At 35.4% G+C, this 22,711-nt stretch overlaps 1 protein-coding gene across 2 annotated transcripts; it reads left to right on the top strand.

Moving 5' to 3' along the window:
* The first annotated feature begins 4,861 nt into the window (after positions 1-4,861).
* LOC143583841 (uncharacterized) lies at positions 4,862-14,791 on the top strand. 2 transcript variants are annotated; one of them, XM_077066039.1, is made up of 24 exons: positions 4,862-4,941; positions 5,088-5,261; positions 5,404-5,513; positions 5,745-5,910; positions 7,266-7,366; positions 7,437-7,509; positions 7,618-7,753; positions 7,826-7,986; positions 8,099-8,223; positions 8,306-8,405; positions 9,029-9,125; positions 9,277-9,328; positions 9,966-10,067; positions 10,168-10,314; positions 10,408-10,570; positions 10,651-10,881; positions 10,995-11,149; positions 11,242-11,370; positions 11,457-11,574; positions 11,640-11,947; positions 12,022-12,176; positions 12,399-13,809; positions 13,883-14,077; positions 14,162-14,791. In XM_077066039.1, exons 2-24 carry the CDS (start codon positions 5,129-5,131, stop codon positions 14,636-14,638), a joined length of 4,845 nt encoding a protein of 1,614 aa, XP_076922154.1. In that variant the 5' UTR covers positions 4,862-4,941; positions 5,088-5,128; the 3' UTR covers positions 14,639-14,791. The 2 variants fall into 2 exon arrangements, with proteins under 2 accessions (XP_076922154.1, XP_076922153.1); XM_077066038.1 differs by lacking the exon at positions 4,862-4,941 and having other exon boundaries at positions 4,949-5,261.
* The last annotated feature ends 7,920 nt before the right edge of the window (positions 14,792-22,711 follow it).

Genomic DNA, 22,711 nt, shown 5'->3' with positions numbered 1-22,711 from the left:
CTGTCTATGGAAAGACATTGTAGTTATGGAACGATTCTTTTCCTTGAATGATTTTCAATGTATGATTATAGTGTTAAAATGGTGTTTTTTTATAATGACCGACTTAAAAGTTTGAAAGCATTTGATTACACTTAATAGTGAGTATTACTAGTAGGTAGCTACGATATCCATATGTTTTCCATAACGTCTTGGATTGTGAGGTGGCATATACATTGGTGAATCGATTAAATAGTTGTGGACTAAGATGAGGTTCATTATTTTCATGATAAAAATACTTATCTATATTACATATAAAACATTTTAGATGGACAATATGGTAATTTTACCATTTTAAGATCCTGTTAAAATTTATTAGGGAAACGTGCTTTTGAATTTTGAGGAATGATATTGAGGCTGATGAAATCTCGAGACCCGGCTCAAGGTCAAGGAAGTAAGGTATGGCCTTACATTGTTAATGGGTAAAGGATTGCAGTTTTTTAAATAGTTTGACCAAGTGATAAACTTGTGTAGGTTGACCAAGTAAATTTAACCTGCATGCCATAGTCATTTATAACTCTTTTGCACCCTTAATTCTCGCCTGCGTGAAAGGCAACAACATGTTACTTTGATTTGGGGGCTGCTCAAACGTAGTTAATTGTTTAAAAGTCAATGAAGTGGGTTTGAGGGCAATACGGGTAATGTAAAAATTGGCTTGGTTAATTTGTAGTGTAAAAGTTCATTAGAACAAAAATGAGTAATCTACACATTTCTGCCGCGTGCTTTACATATTGTAATTATTATAAAACATATGCTTGTAAACAAACCGAACAAACATTGCATGTTCATGTTCGTTTGTTTTACTTTTGTTGGAATAATCGGGTTTGTTTATGTGACACGGGTCAGCAGATCAAAATCCGGGTAGTGGGTAACGGGTTAGGATCCTTAAACTTGATTTATGTCGTGCAGCTGAAGGAGTTTAAATCAGACTAGCTTGGTTTATAGTCTGTTTTACAACCTAATGGGTCATGGGTTATCTTAACATGGATTAACGGTGTTGAAGAAGACTCGGTACGTGTTCTATTTGCATGTTAGGGATTTGAATAATTCACCTGACTTGTTCATCAAGTCCGAATCTTTTGTTAGTTGTTATTTTATTTGTGTTTACTTGTTTCTCTATTTAAGATATATCTTAAGTGTATATATGGATGTACCCTCTTTTTTAATAATACAGTAGCTTTTCTTCCATGTTTTCTCTCTACATATTATACACATACATACGTGTGTTAACTTAGGGCCTGAACCAATAACTTTAACCGAACACACTGGCAAATACGAACATGAGCAGCAATCCCATTACTGAAATCTAACTTTTGGGTACAGATTGCAGGCGCAAGTTCAGGTGTAGTTGTCATGGCGGAAGCCGGTGCAACCACCACCGTGATGGCGGTCCGTTGGATGTGGCAAAACAGGTCTTAAAATCTGAAGACAGCATTAGAGGTTGAGTGTACTTTACAAGTCGGAGGCAATGCATCAGGTTAATATGAATTATGCCACTAATGTGTTTACTTTTATTACTTTAAGTCCTTAAGTTCACTTATAATAATATTTAGAATATATCTTTAAAACTATAATATTTATAAAATAAATTAAAATGAAAGGGTATGACTTGAATGGCCTTGTTGTTGGAGGTATGCAGTATAATTGAGCCATTCGTTGCAAGGTGAAACCGAGCCTTAAACCAAAACCAACGACCAAAGGTGTCACGCGCGTGACCCCTACCACATCAGACGTCATGTGGGACTTACCACCATCCACCTCACCTCACGCGTGAGGGAACATAGTGAGGTGAGGGAAAATAGAGTATACCCCCACCAGCCTTATAAAATTGATGAAAATCAAATAGGGAACAAAAAAAAACAGATAATTTATCAAAGCAAATATAAAAATAAAAAATCAAACAGTTGCAATACAAAATATTTAAGAATACCAAAATATACTAAAGTATTATGGCCCTACCCGGTTTTATATGGTTTGATTATTTTGAAACCGACTGACCGAAAGTGAATACTAAAACCGACCGTTAAACACTTAAACCATAACCGACGACCGGTTTGGACATTTTCATGGTTTCAAACCTAATCATGAACACCCTATCATGAGTAAACGTATAATTTTAAACTTGTTGTCACTGTATAGAAAAAACTCTGACTCATTTTGGTGTTAAACTTTATCAGTAGCACAATTTGATTTGACATATTGCCGATTAGTGCAACTGGATTATAGTCAAAACCATTTTTAAACGTATTATTTGCGTAATGGCAATCTGGGCATTTATGTTCAACAAACATATAATTTTAAAATTCTAATATCAAGTAATAGTAACAGTAGTGTTCAAATCAGAATTCGAGTCAATATTTGGTTATTTGGCTACTAAGGGTAAATTGGTCAAGAGATTTTTTCTGTATATATTCAAGCTGCAAAATTAGTGTGTCGATGCATTACAGTTTAGTTGAAACTTCAAGTTTGAATAACTGTTCAAGTCACATATTCAGCTGGAGTTTGGAGTCTACCTCATTTGGTTTGTTTTATACCAGGGGTAGTTTTGGAAATATCGAAGACATTTTGGAGTACACAGCAGAATTGTTCAAGTAAACGGGTCAAAGCTCAATATAAGGATTGCATGAGTTTCAGATTGCTATCATTATAGGGACTAAGTGTCATCACAAAAGTGATTTCGGGTCACTCTTCTGACGAGTTAAGATGTATTGGTTATTACATGTCAAGGGGCAAAATTAGTTTAATTGTAGGCGACTAGGCGTCATGGAACTAAAATACCTTTTCTGCGCTTGACTCCGAATTATGTTGCTTTGGATGTTGGCAGCAAGATAGAAATCATCTAACCTAAAGCCTTATTGCTTTAGTTGTAATACTAATGTGATTTAATAATAGTTTTGTTGTCTCAAGTAGATTTCACAATTTCTTTTGTTTGATTAAAAGTGGTTATTGGATTATATTTTTATAGTTGTATATTTTATACTAATATAATTAATTAATTAATAGTACGTTTAACATGTTGGCCAACATAATCCTAAATTAAATTTGTAATTGTGATTGTGATATTAACTCAATGGTTTAGTTTACTCAAATCATATGATTTAACAAAAAGCGTAATGCCATAATTGTACCATTAATACTTAAAGATATATCTACAGGTTAAGTTCATATTTAAATTACATTATTAAAGGACATCTATAATTAAATTATATTAAAGAATATCCATGCCTTAGTTTAATTTTATAATATAACTCGATTGTGTATTAGTAGTGCACGTCAAACAAAGCATTTAAATGACCTTATAGTTAGTTCTAAGACCACGTGTAGTGGACGTTTTGGTGGTTGCCCCCCTACACCGCCTCCCTCAAGGTTTTGGGTCAAGTTTTGGATTGGAGATAATATAACGATTGTAAAAGAGTTTTGAGGCTTTTTACCACTAAATACCTTTAAAAAAAACCCTGAATTGATGACCGGGACACGTGTCGCACAACGTCCTATGTGGAGAGTTTTGAATATACATGGGCTAACAGTAAAGTTTTTGGACACCCGCCGCAACGCGCGGACTCTTTTACTAGTTGTTCTCTTATTATTAAAAATACTTATTGCTCTCCAATATATTTTTACAAAAGATCAATAACATTCTTCGAAAGCACTACCTATTATAGCTTAACACGTATTTAAATTTTATTCTGTTAATGATGTAAACATTTAACATTCTTCGAAAAATTAGGTCCTAACAAAAATTTACATAAAATGCATTGATATATATATATTTGATAGCTTTGCATCGTCAATGTTTTTCTTTATTTTACCACGTGTCTTATTATCAAACATGTTTATTTAAAAATTACTTGACTAGTAACTTCACAAATGATTTTCTTTTCCATGTGTAATAAGTTTTTATTATATGTTTTGTGTAGTTAAAATAAACAAAAGTCAACAAGCCTGAATAGTTAACGTGCATGTCTTTCTTTTAAACACACATGTTCCCAATACATCAGGCGAGGAACGTAGCTACTTATTAAACATGAATTGTAATGTAAATTTCATAGACGTCTGACAAATTTATAAAATATATATTATAAAAAACCATGCTTTAAAATTAAAAGCATGAATTTAGGGTCGTCCAAAATGGTTGCTTCTAGCTCGGGAAATGTTTGCTCGTTTTTTTCGCTCGATTGTATACGAGCTGCTTTGCTTAGTTTGGTTTTTAAACGAGCCAAACAATAAGCAAAGGTCCGCTTATTTCTGTTAGACTCGAATATTTTTGATATAATTATATATGCACAAATAATTTTAAGCCTGAACAGTTAACACACACACACATATATATAAGCATATACAATTTTTAACCCTTTTAAAATTTCTCCTTTCTAGTCAATTTCATAGTTTCATTTGTTCGTTTCAAGTTTTTAGGTTACTATTAGTTTGTTACTTTGTTTATCTTTTCGTCATATCACACTTCAAACTTCTTCTTTATAGATATTTACATTCTATTATATGTTTGTCTAAAAACTACTAATTTGTTTACTGATGTATTATTCACAACTTCAAATTTGTTTTTTATTGAAAACTTTAAAATGAAAAAGAAATAAATAATGATTGGAAACCGCTCGATTTTTGATCGAAAAATACTCGATATGATTTTGGCTCGGTTTGTAAATGAGCCAAGGAACGAGCAACCCCTCGCTCAGTTCAAGTTCAGCTCGGCTCGTGAATAGAAGCATGACATATTTTCGAACTTGTAATAAATCTGTTATTATTTGTTAATCGGGTCGGACTATCCAAACGGGTTGACCCGTACAGTTACTCTCCGTTTAATCACACAGTCCACTTTTCTCGTCATTGTCTTCTTCTTCTTCTTCTTCATATTCATATGAGCTTCCATCCTCCACATTCAGTTTACAGGTAATCAATTACTTAAAATTACACGCAAAAGTTAACTAATTCTCACCGATCTAATTATTATAACTTTATTCACGTTCGTATTATTCCTTCAAATTCTCCAACTCCGGTTATAATTAGATCAGATCCTTTGATATTTATATATTCAGACTGTTTAAATCTGTTCGTAGGATCGATAACTGATAGATCGATGGAGTGGACGACTGTGCAGCATCTGGATCTGCGGCACGTCGGCCGCAGTTCGAAACCGTTCCAGCCTCACGCCGCCACGTTTCATCCGACTCAAGCCTTGGTGGCCGTTGCTGCCGGAACCTATATTATCGGTATGAATGTATGATTAGGTTTTATAATAATATTCTGTTGTTAATTAGAATTAGAAATCAATAGATCTTTGTTAGGGCTCCGTTCGTCTTGCTTTAATTGTGTTAGGTCTTTGTGCTTGATTTAGTTGATATTTGTATGTAGAGTTTGATGCTTACACTGGTAGCAAGATATCTTCGATTAACGTTGGTGCTCCCGTGGTTAAGATGTCGTATAGCCCCACTAGCTGTCATGCGGTCGTAGCTATACTCGAGGTTAGTTTTTACTATCCTTCCTTATTCATAAACAGTTGAACTTTTGACTGTTTGGAAATGGTCATTGAATCTTAGTTGATGCTTGTTTTTCTGAAAATGGATAGCGCTTAGATTTGATAAATGTGTATGGATCTTTTTACTCCATTACTTAATCAATTTATGGAAGAATTAGCAGAGTGTGCTTGCATATGGTTTATTCTTTGTATGTAAGTTTTTATTCACTTATTGCAGGATTGTACAATCAGATCATGTGATTTTGATACAGAGCAAACTTGGGTTTTGCATTCTCCAGAAAAGAAGATGGAACGCATTACAATCGACACAGAAGTTTATCTGGCGCTTACACCTCTCCAACCGGTAGTGTTTTTTGGTTTCCATCGCAGGATGAGCGTGACAGGTTTGTTTTTTGGCAATGATTATTTTTATACGTTTTTGATGACATCTATTCGTTAGATGCCGTACAAATAAGTCATATCCTTTTTCTTGTTTCTCTACATATCAAAACGCTAGAACAGAAAATAAAGGAAAGAGAATAGGCATCATACTGTTTGTGTTTCTGTGCGTATCGTTTCACATAGAATGCCTACTTTATGCGGCTGAATACATGAAACTACCAATGATAGGTGGTTGTGTTGGATACTTATAAAGAAAGTGACACACATCAACGCCTTATGAATTCTACTTCTAGTTGGTTCCATGAGAATTAGTTTTCTGCTATTACTAGCTTAGGGGCAGCTTTTAGCACCGCGTATTATATTCTAGCTTTTCCACACATTATATTATTATTTGTAAGGTCGTGTTGGAAGTGGCTTTCTTTTTGTTAATTCTAAGCTAGCACTCTTAAAGAGAGCATTTGTTTAATAAGTTGTATATGTGTTGAAATGCATGTATTTGTGTTTAGGGAGTGAGCAACATGATCATGGATATTTTTAGTAAGATCAATTATACCCTTCAATTTTTTAAGTGGACATCTTTTTATTATTAAATGCAGTATTAATTCCAATAACTGATCAGACCATGTCCAAATTACAAACACCAATAGTATTTGATTATAAGGAGTAAATGATAAAGACCATGGTACAAGGTTGTAGTCACAACTGCTCAAAGGCTTGGTCAATTAGTTGTAACATGGAAGTTTATTATCAAAACACAGAAATGGGTGTTTAGTGTTGAAAATATGTGCAAGGACTGCTTACCACTTTATTTATTTGATCGTAATAGTATTTGTAAAAGTAATTTTACTACCTTTCTGTAAGTGGTATGTTAAGTGATTTAGGTTTATTTGCAAGTGCAGCCTATTGATTAAGCATTCAGTGAGTGCTGATTTGCAATTATTCTACTTTGCTTGGGAGTGTTATTTTATGTAAGGAGTTTTCAGCAAATTAGAAATGACTTTAAGACCTGCCACAGGTGTTTATAACCAGATGTTCTGCTCTCTGCAAACATAAGAGAAAGGGTATGCCACGGCTTGTGGCTAAATCAGTTTGTATATTATCTGAATAAAACCTTTGATATGAAGAGTGCATTCTTTAAGGATAAAAAGCTTGCAGTAATCTGTATTTGTTTCGTGATATGAGAATTATATTAATTTGCTGTTGTTTGAAAAGGGGTGCATAATAGACAATTGGCTTCAAACAATATTGAAAAAGTAACATCTTTACAGTTTCACATGATTCATGCTACAATAAGTAGTTTTGTTGAAAATCACCAGAGTAAATTATCTTAACTAACTTGTAATTTTTCTGTGAGAAGTTGTTGGAACTGTTGAAGGGGGGAGAGCTCCAACAAAAATAAAGACAGATCTGAAGAAACCCATTGTCAATCTTGCTTGCCATCCCCGCCTTGCTGTGCTGGTATGTTTTCTATTAATCTATTTCCAGTTTTTTCTAACAAATTGGTATTAATTTAACTTCTTGATTCCAGTATGTCGGCTATGCAGATGGTCTGATCCGTGCTTACAACATTCATACATATGCTGTTTTCTACACCTTACAATGTAAGATCTGTCTAAACTCTAAACAATTGATGCTTATACTGAACTTTACCTTATCTAGGTTATATTTTTCATTTCATGTGTTTAATGTTATGTTTGGTCTACCTATAGTTGATAATGCCATCAAGCTTATGGGTGCTGGTGCATTTGCTTTTCATCCAACTCTTGAATGGATTTTTGTTGGTGATAGACGTGGCACCCTTCTTGCTTGGGATGTATCAACTGAGAGACCTATCATGATTGGAATGTAAGTTCTCTCTCTGTGTGTATATAGATATTCTGTTTACTTTTCAGTTGCATTCACACTTACAATTTGCAGTACACAAGTGGGTTCTCAACCAATTATATCAGTTGCGTGGCTCCCTGTACTGAGAATACTTGCTACTTTATCTAAGGATGGAACTCTTCAAGTTTGGAAAACACGAGTTGTCGCAAGTTCTAATAGGCCTCAAGTGCAATCTAACTTTTTTGAGCCAGCAGGTTAGTTAGGATATATAGTTAGTTCTCATTCAAATATTCAACTTTAATGTAATTGATTTTAAACTTTTAATCATATATTGGTGATGTTATAGTCTTTTTTTAATATTTGCAGCAATTGAACAAATTGATATTCCACGCATTTTATCCCAGCAAGGTGGTGAAACTGTTTATCCTCTACCAAAAATTAGAGGTCTTGAAGTTCATCCAAAGTTAAATTTGGCAGCCTTGATGTTTGCAGTTAAGTGATGGCTTTGATATCCATGTATGTGTATAGATTGTTTATATGTTGAGAGAAGTAATTGGTTGTTTTCTCTTGCAGAATATGACTGGCAGTGACAGTGCAAGAAATAAAGCTGCCTATACTAGAGAAGGAAGAAAGCAACTCTTTGCAGTTCTGCAAAGTGCAAGGGGATCTTCAGGTGATTATAGTTTTGGTTCTTATTGTGGAAGAATGTATGTCCATTATGTTAACAATGGATGTTCTAACCATATTTTTAGCTGCATCAGTTAGCAAAATCTTTAGTTTTTCATTACAAAGCTATTACTTGTAGGTTGTACTGAAAACAGCATGATTTATTTGGTACACACATTTTCTAATTATAAGAAAACTGTGAGCTTATATCTTACATTAATCATGGCAGGACTTAAGTTTAGGCTTGTGCGCATAAATTTGCTATTAGCTGTTAAGTTAATAGTGACTGTGAAACCAAGGGAAAATGATTCATGTAACATGTGTTATTTCTTTCATGCAAGATATTCTGGTGACATTTACAGCAAAAAACTTAAATCACAAAAAATTTCTTGGAATTTTGAATCATACTGTGTAACATTACAAAAGATGTGCGGTCTTTAAGAATATTTATTTTTTATACTTCTAAATATAGATACTCACAAAATGGTAATGAAAGAAATAAAAAGAGAATGACATCTGTTTTAATTGTCATCGCTCAACTGTCTTGCTAACTCTTTAGCCTCTTTTTACAAGCATTTTATGCAAGATTTCTGTAGTCACTTTATACTGATTTTCATGTGGTTTTGACAGCATCTGCATTAAAAGAGAAACTTCAAGCACTTGGCTCATCAGGTATTTTAGCAGAACATCAACTGCAAGCCCAGTTGCAAGAGCATCATATGAAAGGGTAAGCTTAGTCACTGCAAGATGATACTTTTCTGTTTCTTTTTTGACATATTATGGAAAATTTCAATGTTATTATACTCAAGTGCTTAGCACGGTAGTATTACTTGATTTTAAATGAATTTCTATTTTGTTGTCAAAATGTTGTTTGCCAGGCCCAGTCAGCTTACAATTTCAGACATTGCACGCAAGGCCTTTCTCTTCAGTGTATGTTTACATTCTTATCAACTATTCATTGAATTTAATCTGTCCCTAGCCCCAATAAAGATTAGAACTTCTACTCTTAGGCATAGTTATTTAAAGCCCTCGCTTCTTGCGCCTAGGCCCATTTTTCAGGCGAGTCTCAATAAATGCGCTTTTAGTTTCTAGGCGAGCGCATCAGCATTGTCTATGCCAAGAACACGAGAACATAAAAGCCGAGCAAATGAAACCCAAGGCTTGTTATTCAAGTTTTGGAATTACAATTGAATCTTGACTGTTTTAGAACATTTGGTACTAATTAGATGATATTAAATGTTATATAATAGCTTTTGTTTACTTTATTTGAAGAATAGTATTGTGTTTCATATGCATAATATATTTAATTTTTTATTTTAAGTGCGTTTATTTTTCCTCAGACCCTCGCTTTTTTTGTGCCTTGTATCTAGGCCCCAATTGAGGCCTATACACATTGAGTGCGCCTAACACATTTGATAACTACGCTTTTAGGGATCAAAAGGCTTACTTATTTAACTTCATAGCAACTCAAAACTAGAACAACATTTCCACTTATTTATTTTGTTTCTAAGTATTAAATCTGATATCCAAGTTCCAACTCAGAATTTTGGTTTGTTTGGTTTTGCAGCACTTTATGGAAGGACACGCGAAAAGTGCCCCAATATCTCGTCTACCTCTCATCACCGTCTTAGACACTAAAAATTATCTCAAAGACATTCCAGTTTGCCAGGTAATCGTGTTAGCTATTGACTTACACATGCACGCACGCACGCACACACATGTTTATCAAGGTTTTAAAAGTTTCTGACTGCAATTGATGACGTGGGCAGCCAATTCATCTGGAGCTAAACTTTTTCAGTAAAGAGAATCGGGTGCTTCATTATCCTACCAGGGCTTTCTATATTGAAGGTGTAAATCTAATGGCATACAATCTATCTACTGGAGCTGAAACTGTCTACAAGAAGCTTTTTGCATCGGTACCATGCTAATTATTTTAAAAACTTTTGATCTCAAATGAATAATTGTATGTATAAGCCTGTTATGCTGAGCTGGAAGTTATCTACTTTCAGATGCCTGGACATGTTGAGTTCCATGGGAAGTACATGATTCACAGCAGAAAACAACACTTGTTTCTTATAGTTTATGAGTTCAATGGTGCTTCTAGTGAAGTGGTTCTTTACTGGGAAAACACTAGCTCCCAGTCATCAAACAGTAAAGCCAATACAATCAAAGGTCAGTTGACTTTTAACTTTTGAGTTTTGCTGAAGTTCATTTTTTATTTCTTTAAAATCATGTTTTTTTAAACTTTTCAGGCCGAGACACTGCGTTTATTGGCCTAAATGATGGTCAATTTGCAATTCTTGATGAGGATAAGATTGAACTTTCTGTGTATACATTGCCTGGAGGTGTTTCAAAACCGGCTGCTGAAAAGAATATGATAGATGATCAAAAACAATATGAAGATCTTGATGTTTCATCAATCAAGGGCCCACTGCAATTTACCTTTGAAAGTGAAGTTGATCGCATTTTTTCTACTCCAGTAGGTAAGAGATGAGCAATATGAATGTAAAAGGTCAATCTTGTTATCTTGGTGTTTGATGCCATATGTACTTATGTAGTTAATTTCACATTCTGATTGTGTTTTAATGTGATGTAGAATCAACTTTGATGTTTGCATGTTTTGGGGACAAAATTGGCATGGCGAAGCTTGTTCATGGGTACAGCATTTCCACTTCTGATGGTCCTAATATGTCAACAAAAGGTGAAGGCAAAAAGTCAATCAAGCTTAAAACAAATGAGATAGTTTTGCAGGTTGGCAGTTGGTATCTTAACTTTTCAAAAAATGTTTCAGAATATAAACAATTAGTCCAACTTATTAATTTTGTTAATTAATATCTTCTCAGGTTCACTGGCAAGAAACTCTAAGGGGCTGTGTTGCTGGAATATTAACCACCCACAGAGTACTCATTGTATCTGCTGATCTGGATATTCTCGCAAGCAGTTCTATGAAATTCGATAAAGGACTTCCTTCAATATCCTTTGTCACGTCACATTCACGTCATATATTTAATTTTAATCTAAAAAGCTATTTGTATTTGTAAACTTAACTTAATATTACTTTAGATCTCTTTTGTGGGTCGGGCCTGCACTTATGTTCTCTACCACCACTGCCATCAGTGTACTAGGATGGGACGGGAAAGTAAGGACCATTCTTTCCAGCAGCATGCCTAATGCAGGTGAGATCTTGGCTACCCAAATTTTAAGTAATTTAAAATTTGATATATAATTGTCTTATATGCAGTGTTGGTTGGGACCTTAAATGATCGATTGTTGCTTGCAAACCCAACTGAAATAAACCCTAGACAAAAGAAGGGTATGGAGATTAAGCACTGTCTTGTGGGGCTTCTAGAACCTCTTCTTATCGGTTATGGAACCATGCAACAAAACTTTGAACAGAAGCTTGACCTCTCAGAGATATTATACCAAATAACATCAAGGTTTGACAGTTTAAGGATCACTCCAAGGTCTCTTGATATCCTTGCTACTGGTGCTCCAGTTTGTGGTGATCTTGCTGTATCGTTATCCCAATCAGGCCCTCAATTTACTCAGGTAATTTTGAAATAATACTTGGCTTGAGGGTAGAATGGTCCTTTTCCTTAAGTAATTTCTGTGATTTATATCAGGTGCTGCGTGGATCTTATGCTATTAAAGCTCGTCGGTTTTCGACTGCTTTATCTGTTTTGAAAGACGAGTTTCTGAGATCTAGAGATTACCCACAATGCCCTCCAACTTCACATCTGTTCCACCGCTTTAGACAACTGGGATATGCGTGTATCAAGTATGTTGCTAACACATACTCTTTATAACAAATATCTTTTATAATACGTGATTATGTGAAGGTATTATATCGAGCCGGGGGTCTCACCGGAAGCAGCCTCTCTATCCCTATGGGGTAGAGGTAAGGCTGTCTACATCTTACCCTCCTCAGACCCTACCATAGCTTTGCTATTGGCGGGATATACTGAGTACGATGATGATGATTATATTTACGCTTTTACAGGTATGGCCAGTTTAATAGTGTGAAAGAGACCTTTGAAGTAATATTTGACTATGAAAGCCTACTGGACCTATATATTTGCCACCTCAATCCCAGTGCAATGCGACGCCTTGCTCAAAGATTGGAAGAAGAGGATGCTGACTCAGAACTAAGGCGCTATTGTGAAAGAATACTAAGAGTACGTTCCGCCGGGTGGACACAAGGCATTTTTGCCAATTTTGCTGCTGAAAGTATGGTTCCTAAAGGACCTGAATGGGGCGGTGGAAATTGGGAAATCAAAACTCCCTCTACCACAAAGAGTATACCTCAATGGGAGTTAGCTGCTGAGGTCATGCCATATATGAGAACTGATGATGGCAGCATACCTTCATTATCTACGGACCATATTGGTGTCTACCTTGGGCTAATTAAAGGAAGGGGTAATATTGTGGAAGTAAGTGATAACAGTTTGGTAAAAGCGTTTAAATCTGAAGGTGCAAATGTTAACTCAAACGGTGGTCAAAGTCAAACATCTGTTATTGCTTCCACTTCCAACCAGCCACCATCTGGTGGTGATTCTTTGATGAATCTGGATGCTCTTACTAAGATCTCAGCAAACTCAAATGCAGCAGATGAACAGGCGAAAGCAGAGGAAGAGTTTAAGAAATCTCTATATGGTAATGCTGGAGATGGTAGCAGCAGTGATGAAGAAGGTGTTTCTAAAACTAAAAAGTTGAGAATTAGGATTAGAGATAAACCTGCTGCAAATGCTACAGTTGATGTTGATAAAATTAAGGAAGCGACACAAAAGTTTAAACTCGGTGATGCAATGGGTGCTCCCATTCATAGGGCTAAATCACTAACTAATCAATTCCAAGAACTTAACCTGAATACCCCTCCCCAACCTGCTGTGTCTAATCCCATCCCAATTGATCCTTTTGCAACCAGTTCGTTTACACAAACCGGGCCCGGGCTCGTGTTCCCGCCTGGTCCTATGCCTACTGGAGCTGCAGTTGGGCCCAGGCCCATTCCGGAAGACTTCTTCCAGAACACTATACCGTCTCTCCAGGTGGCAGCAGCATTGCCCCCTCCTGGCACTTACCTTTCAAGATACAATCAAAATACTCAAGGGGCAGTGTTACCAAATCAGACGATGACATCATCTGCGCCTAATAATGTTAATATAGGTGGGAATCCTGTTCCTCAAGTACCCATGCAGCCTGTTTCTACCGAGTCGTTTGGACTTCCTGATGGTGGTATCCCACCTCGATCAGTGAGTCAACCGGTAGTCATGGCACCACTTCCTCATGTCCAGTCAGCAAATGTTCCCGTCTCGACCCAGCCTCTTGACCTGAGCTCACTTGAAGGTCCAGGCTCTGTAACCGCAGCAAAACCTTCTGAACCACCCCCTCCAACATCTGTACGACCTGGACAGGTGAATAACTAAATCTTCTATTTTTGTTTTTTTTTTCAAATTCCATTTTTATAAATAAAATTTGTTTTATCAGGTTCCTCGTGGGGCTGCGGCTTCAGTTTGTTTCAAAACTGGACTTGTCCATCTTGAGCAGAATCAGTTACCGGATGCTTTATCTTGTTTTGATGAAGCTTTTCTTGCATTAGCTAAGGATAACTCCCGTGGCGCCGATATAAAAGCACAGGCTACCATTTGCGCTCAATACAAAATCGCAGTCACTCTACTTCAGGTGCGTGCGTATACTTCCAAATTTAAAAACAAACTTCCAGATTTTGAAGATAAGAATAATAATTATAATATGTTGTTTTGGTAGGAAATCGGTCGACTGCAAAAGGTTCAAGGTCCAAGTGCCATAAGTGCAAAGGACGAGATGGCAAGACTGTCACGTCATCTCGGTTCATTACCTCTTCAAGCAAAACACAGAATCAACTGCATACGAACAGCCATAAAGAGAAATATGGATGTGCAAAATTACGGATATGCCAAACAGATGCTCGAGCTGCTGTTGTCAAAAGCACCTCCAGGCAAGCAAGACGAGTTAAGAAGCTTGATTGATATATGCGTCCAAAGGGGTTTGACAAACAAATCCATTGACCCGCTTGAAGACCCCTCCCAGTTCTGTGCTGCCACTCTTAGCCGTTTGTCCACCATCGGGTATGATGTTTGTGATCTTTGTGGGGCCAAGTTCTCTGCACTTGCTTCACCCGGTTGCATTATTTGCGGTATGGGAAGTATTAAGAGATCCGATGCACTTGCTGGACCGGCTCCAGTTCCCTCACCTTTTGGTTGATTTTCTTCATGTGCCTTTTGATATATTTTGTTTTGGTGGGTGTGTTTTGTGTATGATGATGCATGTTTTAGTTGTTATTTCTGATGTAAAATCTAAAAATCCACACAGGACCTCAGTTTTGATTTCTGTGTACAAACTCAAATATTGGTTTTTCATGAGACTTCTTATATAAGAGTATGCTAAGGAAACAAATTCAATTAAAAACATCTTAATAACATTATACTATATAAATCAGAGCATATATAATGTGGAATATCTACAAGGTCAACATTAAAATAAGTTATTCTTTACCTACATACAAATAAACTACATTATTCTTCACATGCACTCAAATAAAGCATCGAAATATAAAATAAAAGTATAAATTCTATACCCCATATAAATAAATTAAACTATTCTTAACCCGTATTTAAATAAAGCATCATTTTTATCAGACTAAAACACAAGATTCTTTACCCAATACATAAGAAAGAATTATGTTAGTTCTTTGCTTTGCTTCTTGAACTATATATGTTCGAAATAAAGTTCCACCACACCAATATATACGTAAGTAATAATTGTGTTGAAATCATATCTATTATAAAATTACCATATCAGTCACCAAGGTACGTATGTTTTGTTCTTCGTCTTCTAGTGTTCCAAACCATTTTTTGAGTTTTTTTATTATCATTTTATCCTTTAAGGAGCTAGAGTTTGAGCTTGACTTGTGTTACAAGCTTGAGTAGTATATATAATATATATCATTTGGTTGTTTTTATCATAATCGATGATTTGTTATTTTTAGCTACATATATAACTAATTTAATACATAATTACATGAAAGGGGTTACCCAAAAAAGTTGGAAATAAGGAAACCATGTGTTTTACATGTAATAAGCTCATTTTTTTTATATAATTTTTTCGTAGCTTGTGTATGTAAACAAATGAAAAAGCCGTTTTCATAATAAATAGAAAAAAAAATCAAAAAATTATCAAACAAAATTATAAAATATATTATTTTACAAAATGTGATTTTTTTTTAAAAGCTCCGAATTTTTTTTTTTGTGCAAAAATGAAATTTTTACATATAAAATTGAGTTTTTTATATGAATAATTCATGGTTCCCTGCATTTTGTAACCGGTTTTTAAGGAAAGAACCAAATAATTGTATTTAGGGGAAGAGAAATAAAGAAAACTACATATGTATCATATTTAAATTATTTGGTTACTATTCTATGGCGTAATCCCTATTTAAAATCATAGTTACAAGATCTATATATGTTCTTGTCATCCTCAACTTAAAATTTGTTTATGTATTAAACATTCTAACACACACGTATGTTTAGAAGTAATCAAGCATCCTTTATAATAAAGTGAAAACACATACTGCGAAATGCATGTCGAGGATCTAAACCTAGAAGAGCTTCAACATGAGCATCCACTCACGCTCGTTGATTTGCAACTGATGCTTCGAGACTATGAAGAAGACGATGAGGATTATGATGAAAAGGAATTGATTACAACACAAAACTTCGAGTGCACATGTAATCGTTGTGATAAACGAATCGACAGGTACCACCGTTATTACTACAAGTGTAGCATTTCGTCATGCAATTACTCCCTCCATAAATTTTGTGAAAAAATGCCCACAACCTTAAAATTCCAAGGCCATCCTTCACATACTCTTGTCCTTAAAAAAACAACAAATGATCATAAATGCCATGGTTGTTTCAAGCATCGTCGAGACGGCATATGTTATCATTGCTCAACATGTGATTATGGAATCGATTTACCTTGCGCCACATTTGTGGAGCGAAATACGATCCATCACCCCAGCCACCCACACCCATTAATCTCTGTTAGTGTTGAACCTGGTTTGAACAAGTGTTTTGCATGTAGGAAGAAACATGAAGGACATTTCTATCACTGCATCACTTGTTTTAACTTCTCAATCAATTTCGACTGTCTTTCACTTCCCACAAAGTTATTACTTCAAACTCAACAGTTTAGTCACCGTCACTCGCTCACCCTTTCGTATTCGATTCAAGATCAATTATATGATTGTGAATGTAGGATATGTGGTTTGAAGTTAAAAAATGAAAATTTTATTTATGTGTGTAGTAAGTGCATGTACTACGTTCACCCAACACAAAGTATGGAGCCTTTCATGTCCATCCTCTCACCCGGTAAATTAATCTAGCTCAACAAATACTATATTTCTATACCTAGCTTGTTTTATCATGTTTATAAACTTGAATTTTAAACATGTGGATAGAAAAATGTGTGGCAAAACTAAATCTAAACCTATAACTTTTTTCATAAGTTTATAGTTTACGTGTTTGACGCATATCTGTTACGAGTGTGATTTATTACAAAACACCAAACTATATATCGTAAGAAAAGTTTAAATTAATAACAAACCTAAAACCACATGTTATGTACATAAAAATCATTAATTAAACCAATTCCTACTCTTGAAAAAAAAATTAAATGCTTAGGCCATGAGGAAAGATAGATTAATAAATGTTTAATTATTTTTAACAAATTTCATACATGTAAAAAAAAAAGAAATATTTATATTGTTTTTTCTGTATTAAAATTTAAGAAAGTGTACTGTTCCGGTTGGAAAAAAGATGTTACCAATTAATTTTTATGCATGTATCAGGCTTGGGAAAAACCCAAAAAAATTTCAAAGATGTTGATCATCCCAAGCTTCTTCACTTGCCACTAGCCGATGAATCTCCGATCTTATCGCATATTGAATTGGAGACTTGTCATTCTATTAATGATAACAATCTTTACGTAGACGGAGCAGGACTCCTTATATATGATAGAGAAATCATTAAGGTTACAAGCACATCAAGAGTGCACGACCCAATGAAGAGGATTAAACGATTATGCACCGCGTGTTCAAGGCCAATTACAAAATTCCCATTTTATCAACTTGTTGGATCAGGAGATGATAGTCGCTACGACGTTGTTTTTCATGATTGGTGCTTTAGGCTACCCAAACAAGTACGAAACCATGCTGGCCACCCACATGATCATACACTTGAGCTTGACAATTCCACAGACTTGTTAGGAAAAACATGCGATTTTTGCAGATTACCATTCAATGGGTTTGCATACCATTGCTCTAAGCTGAGCTGCGGGTACAAGATTGATGTTAACTGTGCTTTTATACCTGAAGAAATTACACATGAAGCACACGCGGATCACTTGCTTACAAGAGTAGATGATGCCAGCTCGTTAAGCCGTAGCCATGTCGTGTTGGTATTTATGAAGGTGAGATTTACTTCAGATGCAATGCTTGTGATTTCTATTTGGATTGCCGATGTGCTTTGCATTTACCTAAAACCATCAGGAATAAGTGTGACAAGCACCCCTTGCAGCTGAGTTATTCTCCGGTCGAGGACCACAAAAGCCAATACTTTTGTGAGGTTTGTGAGGAGGATCTTGATCCTGGGAAATGGTTCTATCATTGTGTGGAGTGTGCCCAATCGATACACTCCGCGTGTGCTCCACTCATACTTCAGTCTGAACAAGGTGTTAACTCTCTCCATGTGGAAGGCGTGTATAAGTTTATTAACATCAACTATGGGTTGGTTCGACCCTTATATGGTTATCACCGACATCCTATGTCATTTGTCCCGGGGACAGAAAACGACGGCCGGGTTATGCCCACGATGCAAAAGCAATCTGCAATCCTATTTGATTTGGAAGTGCTTAAGTTGTAACTTTGCTATACATATTGTATGCGGATTTCGTTCTATGCGTTTCAATGTTTCATGGGTCGATGGATCTGGGGGAACCAAACGTACGATTATAAAGCACCGACCTAAAAGAAATACAGAATTTTATCCAACTGACATTATGATGAGACCAGTGACCCGTCATTACGAGGTTATCGACGATATGTAGCTGAAGCTCTATCCTAAATTAATTTCCATTATATATTGCAGTCTTTAACCAATTGTAACTGCAGATAATTGAGGAATGTATATATGCATGCTTTTTAATTTCTTCTTTGTAACCATCCACTAAGTGATTACTTTCTTTTCATTTTTTGTTTTTAGATCAAGGAAAAATACGAATGGCAAACAAATCCAACAGACCGAACTGGTAGTTGATATAACAATAAATTAACAAAACAAAGTACGAAGTTTAAATATGGGCTTCTTTCTTAGAAAACTAAACCATTCGGCCTCGGTAGCGACTCGGCAGATAGTTTCGTGGGTTTCCCTAATAAGCTAAAATAGAAATACGAAATTTTCACGCAATTCTATTGCAGTTCCACCACAGGCCCCAATCACGAGTGGTGTCCCTTAGTAGTAAGTTGAATCAATAACAACTTGGTCCATCATTAGCTAATGGTCATTAGTAGTAAGTTATCACTATTACAAACTGTCCGTTGTCAAAACGTGAACAGGGCTAGGGCCCACCTTTGTGGCCACGTCACTGGTGAACACTGCAACGAAGGAAGGTTGGGCTGTTGGAGTGGTGCGATGATGGCTGCAAGCATCAGATAGGGTCATGCTATGCATACACCAGAATATTACGATTTGTACCGCTGGGCTTTATGGGCAGGCACACTATGTAGGTCTAATTCTTCAACTGATTCATTTGTACCCTCGTACTTTTCCGGTGGGCAAAATTGCGTCCATCATGTAAGTTTTACACGTTAGCAGCCGTTAAATTTAGGGGTATTTTCGTTATTTCGTAATTTAACTGGCTAATACAGTTATGCCTGTCGTCTGGTATCCGGGTTTAAACACTTGAGTGTTGTCCCGATTCTTAGTGGGTAATTTATAACCCACTGCTTCTTAATTTCTTGTTTTCTTCCTTACACCTCCTTAATTCTCCTCAATCTTCTCCATTCATTTCCCTTTTCCCTCACATCAGCTTTGCCTTTCTTAATTATCAGAACACCAACCATTCATCTCCAAACTCCACTCAAGCACCTCACCCGCACCACCATCTCCATCACCCGAGCACCTCCCCCGTCACCTAAGCACCACCACCACCCGAGCACCATCGTAACACCAATCCCCACCATGCTACCCAAGTCAACACCTGCTTTGGTCATCCATGGATTTGAAGTACTTCGATCCTCCTACTTCTCCGGTAAATCGTTATAGTTAATCGTTAAATTTTCTAGTAAATCGTTATAGTTTAATCATTAATGTTTCGGCCATTCTTGTGTAGCAGGAGTGCAGGTGAAGATCGAATTGACACGTGCGTCAGTTCAGATTTATGTTGGAGTGGGTGCTCTCCCGCCGTTCTTGGACTACCGTTTAGAGTGGCCTCTTTAGGCGTAATTAATGGTGGCGATTAATTAATATTAGGTTATATAATGTTAGATTTAACGAAATAATCAACCGATGTTTTTTGTAATCTCGGATCAGATTTATGCTGATCTTTTTTTGTTATCTAATGAAAATTATTGTATTATATTGGATGCTTTAGACCATATCCAATGCAAGGGAATAAAGAGGTCCTTAGTTGCCCTTGATGATGCGGCTTATGACATGGATGAGGGAGAGATGAAAGAGAGTGAAAAAGCCCTTGGCTAAGGACTTAAAAAAGGAGAAGAAAATGGTGTTTTGTGAGGATAGATGTGGGACCCACATGATAATGGCCTCTTGTAAAGGAGAAGTTTTGATGTTGGTTAGCTTATGTGGCATTGGGTAGATGAGAATGGCACATGGTAAGGGCCACTTATGTATATAAATATACATCTTTTTAGCATCAAATAATCTTCAAAAACTGCAACTTCTAACAATAATATAATTAAAATAGCCACTTATCATGTTAAAATGTATTTTCAGGTTAAACCCAAGCCTCAAACGAAGAAATAAACGAAAAGCCAAAGAAAAATCAAAGAAAACCCAAGAAAACAATGAAACACACCCCCATGCCTCATGGAACACGCCCCAAGATCCGATCCTCCTACTTCTCCGGTAAATTGTTATAGTTAATCATTAATTTTTCCGGTAAACCGTTACAGTTTAATCATTAATGTCTCGGCCTTTCTTGTAGCGGGTGTGCGGGTGAAGATCGAACTGACACGTGTATCGATTCAGATTTATGTCGGAGTGGGTGCTCTCCCGCCGTTCTTGGACTACCGTTTAGAGTGGCCTTTCTAGGCGTAATTAGTGGTGCCGTTTTGTTAATATTAGGTTATATAACGTTAGATTGAACGAAATAATAAACCTATGTTTTTTGTAATCTCGGTTCGGATTTATGCCGATGCCTTTTGTTATCTAACAAAAATTATTATATTATATTGGATGTTTTATACTATATTGGGTATTTGATATTGGATGGGTTGATTTTTTTATATAATTTGGGTAAATATTCTTGTTAAAAAAAGTTTTTATAAGTTTTAGGTTGAAGTTTTGGTATAATTTAGTTAAAAAGTTAGAAAAGAAACAAGTTTTTATAAGTTTCAGGTTTAAGTTTTGCTATAATTTGGTTCAAAAGTCAAAAAAAAAAAAAGTTAGTTCTGGGTTAAAGTTTTGGTCTAATTTCATTAAAGAAAACTAAACAAAAAAAATGTATAACATTTGGGACAACTTTTATAAGAATTTTATAGAGGAGGGGGGGGGGGGGCAAAAATGATGTTTCCATAACATTGAGGTTTACATTTAAAAAAAAATCAGTTAATTAAAATATGGGAGGGAAATTAAGTCGAATGGCTGCTAACAAGAATTTCCAATAGCAAAGGGATAAGAAGTGGCCGTCAGGAAGGGCCATAATAGTCATTACAAGATTATGTTGGGCTATTTATTGATGGAAGGACTGAGGGGTGTGCTCGTCAAAAAAGTACGAGGGTACATATTATTCAGTTTAAGAATTAAAATTACATACTTCACCCACCCATAAGCCACGGGATACAAAATGTAATTTTCTCCAAGTTAGAGCTTGGACATGTTATAAAAGAATATGTCTATTAAATTTAAGGATCAATTGTATATTTCTCCTTATAACCATGTTTAATTGAATATTTGCCCATCCAAAACATTTAATTGCATATATTCCTATCATTTAATGAAAACTTTATATTGATCAAATTGTTCTTCCTAGCTTCTCTAAATTTTTGAACCATTCCAAAATCCCTCAATTTTTTTTTTTAAAATAAATAAAAATAATAAAACAAAAATAAACGCAAAATTAAAAAATGTAAAGAAAAAACACATAATGTTTACTAGAATCCCTCGTTCCAAAAAAAACTTGGTGTAGTCTTCGGGTTTAGCTTTTAGGGTTAGATTTTTGCAGAGTTTAGTTTTTTTTTTAGCCGAGACGGGGTTGTTAAGTTATTTAGGGGGGGGGGGGGGGGGGATTACGTAAAAATAATCATTACATCAACTAATTTTTAATTAAAATAAATAAAAAAAATGATAAATTTATCAATTTTTGAAATTAAGGAGGGGGAAAATATCCAATTGAATATTTGGGTTGGGTATGTATGTATTTCAAAAATTTTTGGAGGGGAAATATGAAATTGCCCCTAAGTTTAATTAGTTTTTATATATATACAGGGGTTATCCTAAAAAAACTGAGTGTGTCTAAAGAGTGTAGAAAGTAATTTGTATGGTTAGATCTGATGGTCAATGGTCAAGATTGAAATATGGAACAAGTTAATGAGTGTTTTATTTTAAAGGAGTTAGATTGGTGTGTTAAAGGGTAATTTAGTCATAATAGATTTGGAATCTCCTATTTTTATGCAATCAATCTCTGATCTTTCAAAAGATGGTTACCAATATAATATCTTTTTATTAGTTTTCCACCATCACATATATTGAAACAAGAGAAGACTCAATTATTGGCGACATAAAAATAAAATTGGAGCAGACGGCGACGGTGAGTTCTAGTTTTCAATTATTGCCGTTAATTCACGATGGAACAAATACATGTTTCAAAGACACAGTAAAAAGAAACACACCAACATAATACTCTTGACATGACACCAATAATTAAAACACAATAAGTAATAACTTCAAACTAAAAAGAAAATTAAAAACACAGCAATAGTTAAAACACACTAACCAAAAAATACAACCTAATTGCTCGTCAGAAACATGTGTGATAGGG

The sequence above is a fragment of the Bidens hawaiensis genome, unplaced genomic scaffold (assembly GCF_021521415.1).
Source record: "Bidens hawaiensis isolate Kalapana, Puna unplaced genomic scaffold, B.hawaiensis_p1.1 tig00032577_1, whole genome shotgun sequence".
Classification (NCBI taxonomy): Eukaryota; Viridiplantae; Streptophyta; class Magnoliopsida; order Asterales; family Asteraceae; genus Bidens; species Bidens hawaiensis.
Note: the sequence above shows the minus strand (reverse complement) of the source record. Positions and strands in the feature narration are given on the sequence as shown.